Source organism: Paramormyrops kingsleyae, chromosome 10, assembly GCF_048594095.1.
Source record: "Paramormyrops kingsleyae isolate MSU_618 chromosome 10, PKINGS_0.4, whole genome shotgun sequence".
Taxonomy (NCBI): Eukaryota; Metazoa; Chordata; class Actinopteri; order Osteoglossiformes; family Mormyridae; genus Paramormyrops; species Paramormyrops kingsleyae.
In genome coordinates, this window is record NC_132806.1 from 17,590,382 (window position 1) to 17,611,971 (window position 21,590).

General features: G+C 37.1%; 1 protein-coding gene across 5 annotated transcripts in view; it reads right to left on the minus strand.

The window, feature by feature from the left end:
- Nucleotides 1–242: 242 nt before the first annotated feature.
- Nucleotides 243–21,590, minus strand: part of pcdh11 (protocadherin 11) — a 183,302-nt gene continuing 161,954 nt past the window's right edge. For 4 of the 5 annotated variants that reach the window (XM_023795006.2, XM_023795016.2, XM_023794998.2 and 1 more), the window contains one exon: nt 243–5,073. In XM_023795006.2, the coding sequence (XP_023650774.1) occupies nt 4,679–5,073 (395 nt within the window). In that variant the 3' untranslated portion in view covers nt 243–4,678. The remainder of the gene's footprint in view (nt 5,074–21,590) is intronic. The other variant, XR_011993594.1, reaches the window with a different exon arrangement.

The window sequence follows — 21,590 nt, forward strand, 5'->3', positions numbered from 1 at the left end:
AATACATATACATATATGTGCACAACAAACACATCCTTTTTGAAGATTTTTAAGTCCTATCATGCATTCTATAAGCAAGAAGAATGACCTTTACAATATTTGGGAAGAAAAATGAATAAAGGAGATGCCAAAGTTTAATTGGTGAAAACCAATTTTAGACATACCTACATAAGTTTCTCTTTGAATCGTTTCTCAAAAAAAAAAAAACTGATTGAAGTGCTTCATGTTTTTCCATGTGTTTTGTTTTGTCTTTTTTCATAGATAAAATACTATGTAACCTTCTATACTTCTTCTCTAAAGGGACACATCCTGATTTAAGAGCTCTATCGATTGCAGACTATATGTGTCATTGACTAGTAGTTGGGAAAACCTCACCTTTCTTTTAATAGAATGCGAATATTTATCCATTGTCCATTCACACGCAGACTGGGAGCAGGATTTGAATGCTGAGCTCTAGAGGTATCAGGCAACATTCTTACCCATTGAGTCAGCCTGCCACGTAAAAATAATATACAGGTAGAGGTGGAAAATCCCTGTTCTTTTGAAGATACATTTAAATGACTGAATATAACAAATGTATTTTTTCCCAAACAAATAAGAAATAAGCAATCAATTGTATATTTATCAAGATACACAATATTTAATGGTTCAAGTAAAATGTCATGACAAGAAAAGAATCACATTGTCTGATTATGAAAAAGTGATCGTCCACACAGTCACTGATTGTGGATTAGATATTTTACAAAGGAATAAAAGCATATTCCTTATTAAATACATCAAACTGTTGACTAACAAGAAAAAAATTCCTTCAAAGCAGTTGTAAACTCCACTAGCCAATATAAATAACCATTTATATTGATTTACAAGCAGTTATAGTAATCAAAGTCTTTTATGATAATTTTTGTACAAGTGTCCTGTTAATCACCAACTAACAATGCCTGCATGTATTGCATACATACATGCACCTGCACTTTCACGCCCATACATATACAAATGCACACACACCCACATTAATATATGCATATTTTTCAATGTAACAGCAAAGATTGTCTTTTTATCAAATACGAATTTATCAAACCGTTGCTCTTGTAAATAATTTCAAATTTGAACCTCTGCAAAGCAACCATTTTCCATCTTGTTTTTTCCATCTCAATGTGCTATTTGTTTACATATATTACATATATATGAATCAACAGTATGTACTAAAATATATGTCTTTTTCTGTATATCTGAAAATACAGAAATTGATTCAGTCTTTGAATTACAATTACTCTTTTTCTGCACAGGGACATAACTAGAATGCAATTTTAGGGTGGCAGCCACATAGCAAATTTCTTCAGCAGCTGTTGGACACAAACTGAGTATTAATAATAGCAGGTATAGCTTTTGGTTGCAATTATCACATGCAGATGACGATGCAGGACAACTAATTAGCAGAATATTAACCACCTAGCGCAACATGTTATGCAAATTTAAATAAAACTAGAAAAGAAGAGCATTATTTGGAATTTACATTTTTATATTATTTTATTTGTTTGCTTTCATTCACATTCAGTTTGTTCTAAAATGTGGTCAGCAGGAGTTTATAAAATATAAAAAATGAAAGGATATGAATATGATCATGCGTATTACACACATTATAATTACTTGTCATCACAGAAGTGTTTATTTCACTGTTTTCTTTTTTAATACAGATAGTTCTTTGACATACAGTGTTTACTGCGTTATGTGTACTGTAAATGTGTAATAAAAATTTTGAATCATAAAATTCTGAATCTTATGAAAATTTAAACTTTTACTGTGATTACCTTAATGGATTTAAGAATTTCATTCATATTAAATGTTAGGTACTAAAGTAAAAATTGATAATATGATTGAAAAATAAACGTTTATAATGTTCTTATTGATGTTTTAACCGAAGTTTAGCATTATGAAGTGAGAGTGAAATGCTAGCAAGCAATAATGATGACTCCTGCTACACAGTTAGAGATCTATAAAGGTCACTCTATGGTTTTTTTTACCTAATGTTTAGGGCATTAATGCTATTTGTGCAATGCAGTAATTAGAGAATCATCTATGATTCACTAGTCCAGGGGTAGGCAACCCTGATCCTGGGCTGCCAGTATCCAGCAGGTTTTCCATCTTACCTGCTCTCTGATGAACCAGATAGTGACTCATCAGGCAGGACAGAAAACTCGCTGGATACTGGCACTGTAGGGTCAGGGTTCTCTACCCCAGCAGTAGTCAGTACTTATACGTGGTAGTTTTTCATTTCAAATCAACTGTCACTCTCAAATTTACTAAATTTAGAAATTTTGTCTTTATTAAAAAGAGAAATGTAATTACTAATTAATCCAAAAATGAAGAAACCGTGATGTAAAAAATAATTTCACCTTATCTACATTATATAGATATGGCTAAGCACAAATGGGGTAACAATATCAGATTGTTTGTCTATCCTCATCTCCCTACCTACCTCCCAGTCTCTCCTGAATATGACGATACCCATCTTTCACACCTAGACAAGGTGCCTTGAGGGTGCTGGCTCAGAGACTGAATTGCTGACAGTTTTATACTTCGGGTTGGTGGATGGCTTCAATAGATGTATGGGGGAGCCTTAAATTCAGGAGAAAGAGCATATTTTTATCAAGCGCTATTATTACTATTATTATTATTATCATTATTATTATTACTGTTGTTGTTGTTGTTGTTGTTGTTGTCATTGGTGGTCTTAGTGTTACACCCCTTATCTGCTGAATTTAATTTACCTTGGTAATATTCCGGTAGTCTAGTCATCCCCCATAAAGATATGGAATAATGTTGTGTTTTGTAGATAACTTGTCTTTAGTAGACCAGCCTGACATGGTGCAGATTTTAAAAAAAAGAAGAAGAAAAAAAACTTTGATACTGAATTCAAGAAGTGATGTTTTGAGTTGCGTGTGCAGATGCCAGACTTCCCCGACAAACTCCCAGCAGTGTTATTATTCTCCTGGATTAAATGTGTTAAACAATTATAAGGTAGTTGAGGGAGTAGCTGCCAATGCAAGTGTGTCATCATGTGGTTCAGCAGGCAACAGAGCAATCGGGCCTCTACAGAGTGCTATTATGAGACACATAATTTCGGTACTGTTCTAACTAATTTATAGCAAAGCAATTTCTTAGATCACTGACCTGAAGGCCTTGAGTGTCAGCAGAATACACTAAATAGTATTACCACTACTGGTGCAGCATAGATATCTGAAATGCAGAAATTCACCACCCTATCTTAAATTATAGGATACATTGTCCAGGGACTTTATCTGAGATGCTGTGTTTCTCTTTTGCAATGCATTAATTTTCATCGTAGGTGGATTCAATCATAGGTGAATTCAAGTCTGATGGAAGATTATCACATTCTAGAGTAGCATTAAAATGGTGTATTTTTCTCCGAAAAGAAATCACTAATAATAAAACAACAAAAAGTACGACAATAACCATAATAATAACTAACACTTATATAGTAAAGGGGTCACTCGACCCAATCAACAATAAGGCTAATATTTTTTTTAGGCTGGGGACATACTATTAAGCAATGTTTTATTTATTACAGTGATCATAGATGTTAACAGTATTGTTGAGATTAAGTTTTATGATTAATGGAAATTTGATTATTCTTTAAGTGAACAATAATATATCTTTCAGTAGTGAGTGTGAAAAGAGAGATACAACGCAAATCATAGGATTAAAGTGGAAAATAAATAAAGGCCAATTAAACTCTCAAAGTGCACTCTTCCGCAACTATGTCCATCCTGGTAATTACAGATCAAAGTAATTATACAATGGGGAGATTCTTGTAATTGGTTCCATAGAACTTATTATGATCCAAAAATTGTACACAAAGAAAATCTCATTAAAAGGGTAGTAAAGGATCCCAATTCCTTTAACTTCCAATGCACTAATAAAATGCTCTAAAAATATGCAGGGGTGAAGGTCAGAAATAGATGCCATGGTGATAATCTGGGGTTAACTAGTCAATCCTATTGCAAAACAAAAAAAAACAACAACGTGACTTTCAGTGGTTTGTTCACATGAGAACAAAATATAGACTGGTACTGTATCTGGAATCACCAGGGCAACAGGGCTTCTATGCTTTGCTGATTGCCCCGATGCGAGTCACAGTCCCAGCAGAGTGAACGGCTACACAGTGCCCAAACACTGCTAGCAAATTTTATTTTGCCTTATTTATTTGCAGTTTGTTTATTTCTTTATTTCATATATTTATTTTTACTAAGGATTCTTTAAATAGCTTCCAGCCATCCCTGCAGGTATTTATCTATTATGATGTTACATTTTCAAAGGGCCATAATCACACACCGCATTTCAGTCTACGTGTATCTTTAACAATAATCATTAAACATTAAATGAATGAACTCATAGTACCTTTTTTCCCTCTTCGTAAGATGAGGAGCTACTTTGGTTTAGAACTACTTTTTATTTACAGGTACTTACTTTATGGAGCATGATATACAGTATACAGCAACTGTCTTTTATAGTAATCAATAACCTTAATATAATATTCATCAATATTATAAGTTTAAGGTTCTTTTTTGTATTCCCCAAATATACACAAGCTGGTATGTGGCACAGACATGAAGGGGCAAGCCACAGGCATGCCACTGCCCACCAATCATGGGGCGTTTTATAGCTGATGCTCATGAATGAAGGCGCTGGTGCCCCCAGTGGCCGGTGACTGCTGTGCAGATGGTGTAAAGTTTGCCAGGGGGATGACCTTGACAGGGTCTTCCTTGTTGCTGCAGTGTCTCTCGATGGTGTTGTAGAACTGGGGCCGGTTACTACCTTTGTCCAGTTCATCTTTAGGCATGGATCTACCGAGGGTGTGGCACCCATCGGACTTGGTTCCACAGGACCAGCCCTGCTGAAAGCTGAAATTCGGCAAAGTGGCATTGTGGGAAGGCTGGAACTGGGTCAGCGCTGGGGGCATCCAGCAGCTGTCAGAATGGCCAAGGATCAGGCACTCCTGCGTGCAGGTTTCCGATGCTTCAGCCATGGCCCTCTGCAGGTTCACCTCGATGGCTGCAGAGACAAAAACAGAAACGGAGGGGCATCCTTCACTGTTTCTTAATTTACACCTCCCATCGCGAGATATTCTCCTAGATTATGGGGGGAAAAAAAACACAGAATCAGAGTAATAATCAAGGTTCCCACTGCATCCATCCAGCAAAACAAATGAAAGGGAAAAAAAGAAAGACTTCCATGAATGCAAAAATGCTAATTAGGAGTGAATCAGTGAATCCACATATATCTGCCTCTGATAAAAAGCAAGGTGAAAAAGCATTTTTAATCCATGCCATTTTGAGAAAATGCAGTACCTCTGTGCTATATTTCCAGTGGAATTCCCATGGTTCCCACTGTTTACGTACAGTATAAAGTGAATTCCCTGTAGCTTAATTAAATCTGGTGGTAAATACATAAACAAATCTCATACGCGTCTGACATCATCTTTACTATATTAACCATTTAATGAGAAGCTCAACCAACCATTGTTTATTTTATTCCCTATCACACTGCCAGACCCAGTTATTATCTTATGTTGTTGTCATTTAAACGTTGGGTAATCCTATCAATTAATATTATTTATAAAAGATCAGGATGTCTTGTATTACTCATGGTATGACACATGCAAAATATGATCATTTGATTATACACACACACACACACACACTCCCATGTGAAATGAATAATGTTTACTATCTCATAAAAACAGTGTATTGTAGGCACTTTTGACAGTGGGCAGGGGTCAGCAAGGTCAATCTGACTGGCCTGCGGCTATTCGGCCCCATACGCTACACAGCTTCATACTCTGCTTGTCATGACACAGTACTCCTGTGATCATCATCAACATTATCTACCATTTTTGACACAGTAGGCCTTCTGTTGGTTTGTACCTGACGGAGTAGCCTTCGTTCACATCCCACTTTTTTTTCATTCAGTCCTGGAAATAAACAAAGTTTCGGCATGGGCTAAGATATGCCAACATTTCACGGTGTATCACTGGAGAAAAGACAGGTGTATCGATGAAATCAAGTTTTAAGATTTATGGCATTAAAATAAGAGTTTATGTAATGGCTAAACAGAAAAGAGATTGATTCCGTAGTGCATCATAACAACAGTGAAACATGACGGTGGGAAGATATAAGTCTGGGGGTGTTTTTCCTACTTTTGAGTTGGACACCTGCACTGCTCGACTCCACGTTCACACAAGAAGCCACTGCTTCAAGTTGTAATCTCTGCTTTAGATCTTTGGGGAAGGATTCATACTGCAGCACTGTAGTGATCCCGAACAGAACGGAAAACTTAAGGAGAAGCCCAAGGAGTACTGACTGTCATGGACTTTGCTCCACAATCACTTGACCTCAACTCAATCACTGATAGCTCCTTCTCAGTAGGTATTCCTGACCAGGGCAATGAAGACATTTTTTTTGGGGGGTGGGGGGTTCAAACCCATTATTTTACCACACAGCCACATGCCAGCCTCAACCCCATCGGACACTTATGGGGCCACTTGAAGACCAATATAACATTTGGTATCATCTACAGATGCTCTGTGGAAGAGTCTAAGATCATGCTGGGGCAACATGGATCACTAGGTTTTGCACAAACTGGTGGAGTCACTGCAAACTCAAGTGGCATTAAATCAAAAAAGAGGGACATACCAAATACTAAAAAAAAAAAAAAAATCATAAAGTCATGTTTTTTCCCTAAGATTCAACTTCTCACAGAAATTGTTATACTGATAATATAATTTGTAATGAAATTTGTAATATTTAATTAGAAATGAATGCAAAACAATAATTTTCCACTAGTGGTGTCAGACTTTTTGACTGCACTGTCTGCATATGTTCCTCATAAAATATATTTATGAGGGAATGTAATGGGATCCTGTATGTACAGCATACAGCAAGGGGGGGGGGGGGGTTCTGCAAGAGAAATCACACAAGCCATCTTCTCTCATTAAGCCTCACCTGACATCAAAAGTAAAAGAAGTCTAGAAGAAGGATTTGCCATGCAGTTTTTACAAATAAAGCCTGTCAGCTTAGATAATTATAATGAAACACAGTATGCTCAAGGAACCTATTAGCCTTTATATTTCTTAGCGCAATAAAAAACAAAACAAAACAAAAAAAAAAAAAACCCTCTTGGAACATCAGTTTTGTCCTTCAGGATTCTGCTCCAAGCTGTAGTGTAGAAATAATTTTAAATATTACATAAGCTATTAATTATAAAGTGCTTTGAGTTTTTTGAGTTTGCACCATGGCTTGTTTTGCATGCTCTACCTCACGTAATTCTCTGCGTGTTACGTCTGAGAATGAGAATTAAAAACCTTGTTGCAAAGGACTGCATAGTATTTAAGAATGATCTCTAAAGAACTGTAGCCCCATTCTAACTCTAACAACACAATGTGCTTTTTATATATGTTGAGAAGTTATGCAAATATTTTATTACATGTGTCATGTATGAAACACACATGAATGATAAATGACTCCAAAGCAAATGGTATAACATATTTGACATGAACCTTTTATTCTCAATTAAAGTCTGATTTGCAGACTGTAATTTGATTTGTTCGTTGAGAACTCTCTAGGCTGACAGTCATTGTGTGTGGAGGGGATCAGAGCCGAGGCCGCAGGGAAAAGTAAGTCGCCTCCAGGAGAATTAGGATGATGTCTGGCCTCTCGCTGGGGCACTCAGCTGCAGAGAGGCAGTGAATAATTCACCGGAGCACTAAATGTGTCACCTTTCTGAGGGTCACTAACTTCATTAAGGTAGAATGGTCCTCACTCGCACGCTGTCCAACAGGCAGGAGGCCGGCCGCTGGCATGGCACGACAGGTAGCGCTCGCACGACAGCTGTGCTCTGCTTCTAAGTTATCACAAGTCAAACTCATGTGGAGAGTCTTAGGTGCAAACATGCAACACCAGACGGTCGCATGTGGATACACAATATGATGTGCAAAAATCACACATGGAAGCCTTAACTTACGCTCCAAATGTCGCATCTTTTCAGTTTCAGCTTTACTAATGTTTCAAACACCGAAGATTGGCATCAGAGAGAGCTGTGTCTTGTGGTTGATATATTTTGTGCTATGGTGCTTCTCCATTGGTATGATTATCATTATTTTATAGCAAAACTCAGTTAAATTTTCCCTTCAGAAACCTTATGATGAATTACGGTATTGTATTTATGTAAATTACAATGTCTCCACCCTTTTTATCTCTTCAAAAGATCTACAGTAAAACCTCAGACTGCGGGCATAATTCGTCCCGGAAACGTGCTCGTAATCCAAAGCACTCGTATATCAAAGTGAATTTTCCCATTAGAAATAATGGAAACTCAGATGATTCGTTCCACAACCCAAAAATATTCATATAAAAATGATTAATACAAAATATAAAGTAAAAATACATGAAACAAATTAACCTCCACTTTACCTTTGAAAAGAATCGTGGATGGTGTGAGGGAGACGAGAGAGAGGAGAAGAGGAGGGTTATTTTGTAGGACGACTTTCAGTATAACTATCCAATGACAGCCGCTTCTGCCTCCTTTTCTGTGACATTGCATTGTCGTTAAACAGATTCGTCGCTCGCACTGCTACACCCTTATTCGGGTGGTGCTTTACTACTAAGACTATACAAGTGAGCCACGCTGACTGAGACCGAGCATGGGAGACGATTACCCCACAATCCCGCAGCGAAAGAGAGACTCAGAGAGAGAAGAACCATCGGCTCAGTTGTGATCACGTGACGCTCGGCAGACAAAGCGTATACATAATACTCGTATTGCAAGACCTTGCTCGTTTATCAAATTAAAATAAATAAAAAATTGCTCGTCTTGCAAAACACTCGCAAACCAAGTTACTCGCAATCCAAGGTTTGACTGTATATTGTTTTGGAAGAAGGTCGTACATTAATGCAGTAAACCTGCTTTACACTGACTCATAGTTTTCATTAGAGATGCACCGACCCGATATTCGGATCGATATCAGCGCCGATCCAGAAGTGACCGAGGCCGATACTTACTTATTTCGTTTTTGGCAGTCTCTAAAAATATAGCTCCTATTTAGTATGACATCTATTGTACAATCTTTCCCATTTCAGATGTGTTTTTTTGCGGTATTCAAGCCGAACGCTAACGCTGCAACTTTTTTTTTTTTTTTTTTTTTTGCTACTCGGTGGCCGTGAGCACAGTGACTTCCGCCTGCTGTGACGTCATGCGCATTAGAAAGGAAGGCGATGATTTGGGAGTATTTTACACTTTTAACAGGAACTTGTAGCACAGCGATTTGCAATCTTTGTAAAAATATTTTTTTTTGCATTTTTAAAGTGTATTTTTCTGTACTTGCTAGTTTACAATATTAATAACGTATAATATTTTTATGTGATTAATTATATATCTTAAATTTAAAAGAGCCTTTGTATCAGAACTTGTATCGGCAATTGTGTGTAGGAATCAGATCTCAAGATTTTTCAGATACTTCAGAAATTACGTATTTGGATTGCCAGGTTTCAGATTTACGTGATTCCTCTCCAAATGAATGATACTGTACGTGTTTTGCACCTTAGTTGGAGAATTCACTAAACATTGTCAGAGAATGGAGACTGCTGAGAAGCCAGGCTGACCTTTGACAGTTACGCAGCTATAATCACATGGTTCAACACGTTAACACGTTCAGCATGGCTATGTGTGAGACTGTAACATTTCTGTGACTGCTGTTATTTATAAATAAGGGCTCAACTTAGCGATGACAGCACTTCATCAAGCTGCAAATGACAAAGATATTCTCAAACAATCAACTTGTATGTAAATCTTGGACGATGATGTGCTGATTTATTCTCCAACCTTTTATTTTTAAGTGATGAAACTATTTTTTTGAGTAATGTTTAGTGTGTAGGGCATGAATGTTTGCAACTGTCTGGTGTCAAAATATATTTTATATACCTTTCAGCCAGATGCCAAACTGTTATTCTATTTCCTACCATGAGTTCCTTTTTCTGAAAATATGCAAAGGTTTTTTGTAGTTTAGAAGAAATACGTAATTTATTCATAATGACTGCAAGATTTGAACTGCACTTAGATTGGCAAGTGTCATTAAGTAAAAATGGTTTTGTCTAATATGGGTAGCTCAGCGGTTAGGAGTATGTAAATGGAAGGCTGTGTGTTTTAATACTGTATCTGTCAGAGGAATCATTTTTATCTCCACCAGGCCCTTGTGCAAAGCCCCTAACTCCAACTCTTCCAGGGACACTGGCTTACCCTGGACCCCAAAACATGCTCTCATCTGTATAAACATCTTTGTCTGGAGAACAAGACGAGATGCACAAAAACAATAAAAATTCTCCCTGGGAATGAATGTACCCGCACTCTACATTGCTAATTCGATGCTACTTTGAATCACCACTTATGCAGGCCAGTATTTACAGTGCAACAACCGTTTATTTAATGTTTAATTTCTTATGTGACTGTAAAGGTTTTCACAAATATCTGCCACAGTTAAATGTGTTAATTGACTGCTGTTCTCAATAGAGAACCATTTTCATAAAACGACTGAATATTTTTTTTTTTTTACTGAAGAAAGAGGCTTATTTATGCCAGCCGTTTTGTTACTGTCAATGTTAAAGTGTCTGTAATCTCCCAGTGTGTATACTGTTCCTCCACTAGGCCTTTTGCTTTTAAGATTGTTGTAAACTCTGCTACTCCCTAAGACTCGGCGTGGTGGAAGCGGTTGCCTAAGGGGTGCGTGGGTGAGGTTGTGACAGAGTGAGAGAGAGGGAGACCATGTGATTAACGATGTCTCGTGCTGTCCAACAAATGAAATTTGAAAAGAAATAATTGAGTTTGTAATTACTTTGACTTTATCATTTCATATCCCCCGCCCCACTCCACCATTACATCTGGACAGGCAAATGGCTAGTCATTAATAATAATGAAGCTGTTTAACCCTATGGGAGTTCTACAAGGAGAAAGCCGCCATTTTTCATTAAGGGAGCATGCTCAACCAGCAACTAAAATTAAAGGCCAATGTGTCATTTTCTCAAGTTTCAAGAATGGTCACTTGCTACAATGCAAGACAAGGTTCATGAGCTATGACATCCCACGCAATATTTTTTGTACATTTACAGTTTTACAGTTAATTGATTGAAGCTGCCTGATAGAACTGCAAAAGTAAATTTTATTTCCCATTGTAAAATTAATTTATTTGAAAATGCAATGGCTCATCCCCTTTCCTTATCAGTTTTGCAGATGCTAATCCCTTTACATTCAATTAAATTAGCATAGGACAGATGAAGGTGGATAGAGTTAGAGCTTTCTAGGTTCTTTCAAATTTTTATGTGCACATTAAATCAATATAAATATGTCATGGTCACGTTAAAGAGACTTTTCATATACATGTCATACTGTATACATGTGCCTTTGTCTGACATAGTGTTAGTGTACATTTTTGAATATACAGTAAGTCTTTCACATTCGCGAGGGTTAGTGGCAGAAGATTCTCGTAAATGTGAAAATTCACAAATTATGCTTAGAGCCCCCTAAGCTCAACCCATAACAGTCTGCTAGTCCAAAAGATAACATATGAAGCCAATTACCAATATCTAAACAAACAGTACTGCACTGAAGAGAGGCGGACTGTACCATTAGGCAAGGTAGGGTATTTTGAACACAGAATTTCCAGAAGTTACATTTAAATATATGATCAATATAAATTATAGCAACATGTCTGTTAGTGGTAACTGGCAGTTTTAGCCAGATTTCAGGATAGACAAAGTTGCCACTTTCACAATGCCTTGGTTTGCCCGGTGCTACAATAGTTTATCTTATATTGCTGGTGCCGGTGGTGAAACTTGCCAGCGTTTATTAGCGGAATAACGTTACATTATTTTTATTCTGTGAAAAACAAAAGACTGATCTATTGTGTAGACTTCATAATGAATTACAAGTATAAGTCACAGGTCTTAAAATGTAAATTGAATACTTTTCGCCCTTTTGATCCCCCAAATAATTAGCAAAAGGACTTCATTTTTTGGGGGTGATGGTGTGGTTTCGTACAAAATTATGTGTGTCGTTTAACTTAAGAGCTTTTGTGTCTCCTTTACCAGTGTAGTGTAAAGGTCCCAGTTCCAGGTGTGCGGTGTGAAAGCAGCACACGAAAGTGGCCAAGCACTACAAAAGTTAGCATTTACTGTGAGAAATGCCAGCTTCCATGGTCACAAAGACAGCAGGCATGTGAATGAGGCTGGTTATCAAGACAAGGGTGCATGGTGTACCCCAGCCAAGAACCACATTAACAAATAGTATTTATCACTAAAATTTATGTCATATGTTTTTACATGATCCAAATCATTTTCAGTACTATGTTTTGCTTACATGTCTGCGAGTCTCTGAGATCTTTCAGCCACCTTCAAAACTTTATTCCAGTTTAATTGTCCATGGCCAACTTGTGAGCAATTGAAACCAGTCAATGTCAAGTTCACAAATTTGAAGGGGATGCTGTAAATACTAGTTACTCCTATTTTGATCTTTTGACTCAGTGGCAGAAATTCTGAAGGCATTCTTTGTGCCTTCATGTGACAGAGCAATGGTAATATTCATAATGCCACACGTATTCATTTCATTGCATGTTTTACTAGATTTCTGGGCTGGCTTTGATCCTATTCTAACTATCCATTTTCAATTCTCCTTTCCAACTAAACCTACATCTGTGGTCACAGAGACTATATTTATTGAAGCTTAAGGTGTAAAGCAGGGTGCACTGTATATGGGACCCAAATAGTGTAATGGTTATTTCATTTAAATAACATAGATTTTCAAATCCCAGGAGTAACCACTAGAACTGCTGTAGAAAATAGACAAGCAGATACAGTTTGAAAGCAAGGATCACCATGCACTATCTGTTCCATCTTAACTTTAATAACATGGGGAGTAGCATTTTATTTGATTTTAGCACATTTCAGCATTTTTAAAGTGCAAAGGTGAAGGATCACCTTTTTCAGGTTCTGCAAGCTAGCAGGCAGCACCCCATGGTTCCTTTCAAAAGCCTTTGAAGATTATACTCTGGTAGATGTCAGCACTTTGGCTAGATGTTTTCCAAGCACTTGTCCCGGACAGGGTCGTGGCAGGGGGGCTAGAGCCTATCCTAGGCATCCCAAAGTAGGGATCCAAGTGCTATACACCTCGGATAAGATGCCAGTTCATCACAGGGTACATACAAGCACATGCTCACACTCTATTGGGCCCGGAGAACAAGTAAACTCCACACACACAGAGTGGAGGTGCAGTTCAAAGCCTCAGATCCGAAGCTGTGAGGTAACAGTACTACCCACTGTGCCAGTGTGCTGCAAAAATTGGGATAGCACATCTTCTAATTGAACTTATATCAATATTTGAAAATAGCAGAAAGTGGGGTTCCCATAATAAATAACTGTAATTTTTTGCAAACAGACTGTGTTATACATGACAAAGTACTGCATTATTTCAATTGGAAGTTTACTAAGACAAAGTTATCTATACTGAAGCTTTTCTTTTTCTAATGTCTGTCAACAGCAAAGTCCTAGCAACAGAATGCATCATTTATAATCTTAATCATTGACTTTTTGGGTAAATAAAGCAATACTTTATTCAAGCGCTATCACAACGTCAAATGTTCACATTGAACCTAATCATTTCTGTTTCCTAATACACATTTTCAATAAATGTATTAATATACATTAATGAAAAGACTCTATTGTGCATTTTTCAAGGTCAGTCAATTTAAAATATATCTGTAGGATTGATTCTGCCTGAGGTTTCCACACTCTTCAGCTTAAGATGTATTATATTAAAAGTCTTTCAAAAGCAGCCTTTCTAATCCAATTTGCCGCTGTAACATGGGCCTTCTTGTGCAATCCTAAGTCCAGCTCTCAGCAGTGCATTACTTCAAATAGCAGGATACAGAGGTATTTTCTTGTGAGCCTCCTCCCATTTTCTCTTCTGCCCCCTTATCTTTTTCTCCCTTTCTTGCTAGTGACCCAACAACACTGAAAGTAATTGCAGGCAGAAAACAACATTTAATGATTACGTTATCCGAGAATCCAACAAAGAGAAGTCACAGACCAGTACATCCAACAAAGGGGGAGGACTTTTTCAGACACACCACTTTCAGATAACAAAGAATATTATTGACTTTGCCCAGATTAAAATGCCAAAACAAATGACAATACAGCAAGAAGGACGAAGTAAAGAAAGAATGACTGTGTCTAAAACACACTTTCTGCCAGTGCTGTATTGTTCAGTGTTGTTTCTTTAAATTTTTTCCTCTATACAGGATTACATAGGATTTATCATTACTCCATATTAGCCTATGCTAAACATATTTAACCACTTTGCAAAGTATGACGTATTGAGCGAGTTTTCCATTTTGTGTGTTTTTTTTGTCTTATGCCATGCTCCTGGTGGATCGGATTATATGTTCTTTGTTATTTCTGTTGAACTAACCCGTTTTTTGATAGCCTGAGTCCTCCAAGAAGGCAAACTTGTCCTCCATTAGGAGCCTTGGAGGGGGTTTGCCAGCAGAAACACAATCAGCGCTGCCCAAATACGCAGCATGGGATGAAGGGGCGAGCAGAGCAAACACCATAACAATCAGCAATCAGCACTGATAATGATAATGACACAGGGCGCACTACAAGATCCATGCCTCGCATTTCTGTTACCGAAAAGAGCTGTTATTGTGCAAATATGATGGCGTGTGTGGAAAAAAATATATTTGCAATTTCACAGAAGAACCGAGAAAATATCTGAAAAAATACTCCACATTGTGTCTTCCTTAATGCATTTTCATGAAAATGTACTATTTCAATCTGTCTCAGGGTGATGTGTTTCTTAAAAATAAAAATTAATAAAAAATAAAATGTAATTAAAAAGTCAATACATATACCCTTTGCTTGAAGTTAGAAACATAGGTTGAAATCCAAAAGAAAGTAAGAAAAAAGAGTAAGCTAGCATCTTGTTTGGAGAATATTCAATATAGTTAGAAAGATATGATCATCACTTTTTAACACTGCAACATTTAAAGTTATTTCCTTTAATAATTAAGGTTATGGAACGGACCCTTTCTGCATCATTTTCAGTTGAAGAAATGACAGTAATGGATGGAGTGAAATCTGAGAGATTTAAATTTAAAGGAGATCTATGAAGTAACATGCATCCAATTAAAAAAAAAATGTTTCCAACTGTCTGCAATGCAAGATGCTTTAATGAGCTACAATAAGGAAGAAGTTAAGTATGTCAGAATTGTAAAGCAGTGAAATTGCGACTGGCACAGATCAGGTCAGGTCAGGTCAGGTCAGGTCAGGTCAGGTTGTGGATCATACACCAGTATAGCATTTTTCCGTAGCCCCCACATGACAAAACTTATTTGGATCCTGGTTGGTGACCCTTCCCCCAGGCCGACACGTAGCCCAGTCTCACCCTCTGGAGATGCCCGTCTATCTGCTGCATCCAGGAGTTACGTGACTATCCCCTTTGCCTGGTCCAGCCGCTCGAGTCCTCAGCAATGAGGATCCTGCGAGCCGGATCACCCTCAGGGAAATGTGTGACATATCTCTGCCAATGTTTTCAAAAGTTATTATACTGTATATTAACTGTCTACAAAATAGGTCAGGAATACTATAAATGCATTGCAACATTCTATATATAACAAATCAGATAAGGAAACATTATAACAATAATGCATGCAAAAAAGAAAAAAAAACATTTATTGCAGTCCAATATTGCTTAGAGTGACTCTTCTAATTTTTCACCAAGACAAATGGATTGCAAAGTGGTGAAATCTGAGAAAATAATTTACATAATGTTAAGAACTCTATAGTAACATCAGTCATTTTAAACAAGTGTATTTTCAATAGCTATTAAACTCCTGCTATTTTGTTACTGCTTTGCAGTATATGAACTGTATTGCAACTGTTATACAGTTGGAATTACTGATCAGTTAATGCATTTATCTTTGAAATGTAATCAGGTAAGCAAGTTCTATCCAATTCATGATACTTAAACAGTCAATTTAAAATTAAGATGACATAGCAGTAGTACAATATTGAAGATTCTGTGTTTACAGCATTTAATTGTTCCATCTCCCAGGGAAGGGTGGGGAACCATTGTTTTTTTGCTGGACATTCAGAATTTGAATTACAGTATCTCAGTCGTAATACATACCAGACAAAATCTCAATGTATCAGACTCACGCTCCCACTTCACCAACAATTTGATCAAAATTACAAATGGGCTGCAGTGGCCAGGAAATAAGAAGATGACTTTAAGAAATGAGAGTAGGATTTTCATTGCAGGGTGGAACTGATTTTACTATGCATATGACAAACTCTGTTGAATCTGGAGCAAGGTATTTGTCATTGTGGCTTTTATAAATCATTAACTTCGGTAAATGGAATTTTTAGCCATTTTGTTTTTATGGCATGCTGAAGAATACCGTTTAAGTAATTTTAGTCACAGTTAAATACTCTTCAGGAAAATTACATTCTTTGTGTATCAAGTCAAAGAAAATAAAGACGCTCATACTAATTGACAACACAAAAGACTAACTCTTTTATTTAAAATACAATCAAAACCATTACCTAAGTAACACAGTGCATAACAAACGTCTTTGAAGTCAAAATGGGTCAATGACAACTCAAATTAGAACCATTTACCTAAAATCTATGACTAGCTTGATTTTTGTAAGATCCAAATCTCCTGAGCTAAAACCTAATTGAGCTCTTATTGTGACTCTAGGGTAAGATGGTATTATAAATAAGATTCTAAATGAGCTGTTCTTCACACGTCATTAAACATATCATCAGATGCTATATAAAGGGGGCGGGGCTTGAATTTAGCTACTGTGAGCTATGGTGAGACTATAAAAGATTTCTGCATAAATAGCATCAGTATAATTGATGTATATTGAATTCCCTCTTTGTTCTATAAGAGATTAACATTGATTTGATTCTGGTAAAAGAAATACCTCCTAAAAACAGGGATAATACAAAATTTCACAGCCAAACAAGCAACTAAATTTTATGATCATGTTTAATCAAGTCAAGAAAATGAAGCAATGTTAGGCTTTGTCCTTTTCGTGGGCAACTAGAAGAATTTTGATTATATACAGTTGTAGTGACAGCATTTAAATTGACACATCCCATTACCTATTATTTCAAACATTAAAGAGAAGCCAGTCAGATTATTAAATTGATTGATGCATTTTGTAATAAATATAGATTTCACCGTGAAGTGTCATTCACAATTATTATTAATATTTGCCCAGTTTTAATGTATCTTACACTGTAGTAAATCCTGCAGAGCAGTTCTCTCTCTTAGGAGTGCACCAGCTGTTCCTTGACTGTAGTCTTTAACTGAATTTCCAGGTAAATAAATTAGTCAAACTTGTAGTTCCACTGCTAGCAATTAAGCGATAATTGCACTCAATTCCTTCTAGTTTGCCTTTTGCAATAAAACAACCTAAGTCCAATTTTATCCTTATGCAGCATGCTTATTCATGTATGAAGAACATTATGGCCTGCATATCTTAAAATTTAAGGTAACATTTTCGAAAAGCAGATGCTTTTTTATGCATCTCAGTGAGAAAGGACAAATGAATAGAGAGCAACACACATACGGTAACCACTTATGCTGTTTTCTGAGTATACTGTTTACCTGAGGAAAACGTGTCTGTGACTAATGCATTTGCAGCTGGGAGTGTTCAAAAAAGCCTCTTATTCTCCTGGATTTAATTTACCAGACTGAACCAATTCTGGTATAGAAATGGAATCCTTTTATTAAAATAATAAAAAGAAAAAAAGCAGCTTTTTATTTGAGTTTCATGCAGTGAAAATTAAAAGGCAACAGAGAGACTACATTTTGCCTCTAATTTCAAGACAACCAACTGCAATGTAATCTCCAATGAGTTGAAAAAAGCTTTTTTTTAACATAGAGGTGGAAATGGTGATGTCATTGCATTACAGAGAGGAGTTTTATTGTTTAAGCCACCCATTGTAAGAGACTGCCTGATGTCAGAGGAAAATAAAACATGATGTACCAAAGCTTTGATGCAGGAGTCATTAAAGTTAGTGTACTGAAGTACATCATAAACAATCAACAGCAGTGTTTCCCAACCCAGTCCTTCGGGAACCCTGGACAGTGCATGTTTTTGCTCCCTCCCAGCTCCCAGCCAATCGGAAACACTGAATACCTGGTACTGGCGCACTGGGAGCTGAGAGGAAGCAAAAACATGGATTGTCCGGGGTTCCCCGAGGACTGGTTTGGGAAACACTGATCTACAGTGATTGAGAGCATTAACTGAAGAAAAAAAATGCAACATGAATATTTGCAGATAAAATAGAAAAAAAATATATAATTCCAGGTGACACCAGTTCTTATCTGGCTCAAGGTATACAGAGTGGTGGAAACATCGACAGCATTATCCCTATAAAATCCTATGGGAAACATCATTTTCCTTCACAACAAGTAGCATGGAGAGGCGGGTCAGAGTATGATCAGCACTTTGATTGGACTATGCATCAACTCCGCTCAGAAATCGACCCCCAAAAGCCAAGCCCTCTCCAATTTCCTCCAGAGAGGCCAGGCAAAAGATCAGTACTGCTTCAGAATAAGTTCAAAGCCAACTTATTGAGCATTGCAGGTGTGTCGTGCTCGTCTGCAGTTTTGAAGAAAAGTAATGTGTGGAAGTGTTGTGCTGCGCATGTGTGACAGAAATCCATAGTTCTAGGTGGAAGAAGTCCACCTAGAAAATGTCAAAGTTTCTCTGTCTTTCTCATTCACTCTCTCTTTATATCCATCTTCATAACCATTTTTCCAGTCATGGAATGCCTGGAACCTACAGCCTGTCTCAGGGAGACGATGGGATGAAGCAGGGAACATTCTTTGCATGCGCATGTACGCGTGTGCACACACACACACACACACACACACACACACACATGTATTAGGTATCTATATCTTTGTGAGGACCATCCATTCATTTCTATGGGCATAACCCTAACCCTAACTATGACAACCTTAACCCCTACCAAATCCTATCCTTAACCATAAGAAACCCAACAAAATACAAGACTTTTGACTATTTAAGTTTTTTGATTGCATTCACAGATTTGTATAAACTTGAGCTTTTCCTTATGGGGGCCAGAAAATGTCCCCACAATGTCAAAATAACTGTTTTTTTATCACATTGTGGGGACATTTGTAATATATACATGCCCATGCATACACACAGATAGCAGTTCACTTAACTCCATGTCTTTGGTCTAAGGGAGGAATCAGGTTTAAAAAGATTCACCTTTCATTTGTATCAGACAACATAAAGGCAAGTCAATTTATTGTTCTTTTAAATAGAATTCCCTCCCTTTTTACCTGAATTACACATAGTAAACTACATGTAAATAAATACAATGAAATGAATCTGCTTTTATGGTAAATTTGTGGTTTTGTATAATTGTTGAGAAGAAATGTGAGCAATGGCTCCCTAAAAAGACAAGACAGAAAAACAACAAAAAAAAAAAAACAATTTGAATTTTGAAAGGCCATTCATTCCCAGAGCAATGGCTTTCTGTGGATGAATATAGCTCTGATGCAAAATCTGAGAAAGTCAAAATGGAGTATTATGCAGAAAGGTCCCCGAAGGGCAGCGGCCTTAGAGCAAGATTCAGAGCAAATCACCGCTAGGCCTGTGCTCAAAACACTGCCCCAAACAAGTTGACCCAGAGGTCCAAGCATTTTTGCGGTATTACGTATCAGACATTAACAAAATATGCATCTGATTTGTGTCTTTGCCTGAACTGTTTCCCCATGTCTTATTTAGCCAAAATTCCCGGGTTATTGTCTTTCATCTGGTCTGCATTTTTTTTTTCTTTCCACCCTCCTCACTCCCATGGAAAGCAAGGTCTGTCACATTTTCTGGTTGGCATCTCTTACAGCTGTAATGTCAAGCCCCATTAGTGTGGCTCAGTGATGGCATGGAAAGACATAAACTCCACAGACCAAATGTCAGAAACTCATGGGGCATTTTGTCATCAGATTGCAGGGCCGGGATCACTGCGTCTTCCCAGTGCGTGTCGCATAGCCTGCCATGTGGCTTGGGCTTAAGTTCCTGTCTATTTCCAGCCACAGCGTGTGATGGCGCGCATAAACATGTTTAGCATTTTATTAGCAGCATGAATGTATGAAGGCCAGTGCATTATCTCTTTTGGCCATCGTAAATAAATAACTAAATAAATATAGAAAGAGAGCGGAAGAGTGAGTTCATAGCATTACTGGCCACCATGCCGCTTTTGTGTTTCAGACTTTAAAATCTGTCAAAACTATGAAGTTGCTGTAGCTTATAGTAAAGGTTAGCAGTTTGACATTTTTCCTTTGGTTTCAAACTTGAGTATAATATCCAAGGTGACTCTAATAATTCCCCTTATTCTGCAACCTTCTGCTTTTGAATCTCATATTTGATAATAAGATAAACACTTCTGGTAGTCAGTTTTGCTTTCAATTAAATGTGGTCTTCACTGGTGACCTTGGGCAGAATACAAGGAAACCATTTATAGATTGACAGCCTCTATGAACAATTATAAGGACTTTTAAAATAAAACATTTTCAGGTGAACCAAACCGCAGATACAGTAATTATACATGGTTTCCTCATCTAGTTCCCTTAATATTGTAGTTGAAAGTGACCTGTTATTTCTCTAATAAATAACAATCATGTCTTGATATTCTTGAAAGACATTCATATCTGCATCTGATTATTGTACACCCATAATGTTAGACTTTCATAAGCCTTTCAGTGCTCTGCTTGAATTAGAGCATATACACTGTTCTATATGACAGTGGTTATTGATATGGAGAGGACAGACCCTTCTCAGCTACTAAATGTATTAAAATGTAAATAAAGTGTGGAAAACAGTAAATACCACAAGAATAATTATACCGATTTTGACATGCTGTGCAATCAAAGCAGCCGCAGAGTCAATATGGTGCCAATCAGTTTAGTGTTTACTCTGTGGGCTGCTGCTTTTCATTTCAAAAATCACAGCAGAGCTTCTGCCACCCGGCTTTAGTCGATAGATGGACCTGATGGAAAATGTTGATCGCTGACATTTTCCGTCACCCATGATCTGTGAAACATGTAATGGAAGAATGTAATGAAAGGATGATAATGAGGCCGGAGCGGAAAACAGCAGTGATCCTTTCGAAGTTACTTGGATTTAGTGTTCATTACCACATGATATATACATATAGCTGTGTAATTTCTTACACATGTTAAAAAAAAAACCCTTTCCAAAGGGTGCTTGTTCCAAAAACTATCCAAAGACTGGCAATTATCCATTTCATCAACAGCATACTATAAGCTATTTTTTCTACTTTATAGAAAAGTAGGACTAAATTCTTTATTATTTGATATTGACAGAATTAATTGCATTCTTTATGGTACCACACTGACATCAGATTCTTTTTTTCAGAATTTCTTCCTTTCAATTTACTATTGAAATAATGTTTTTTTTA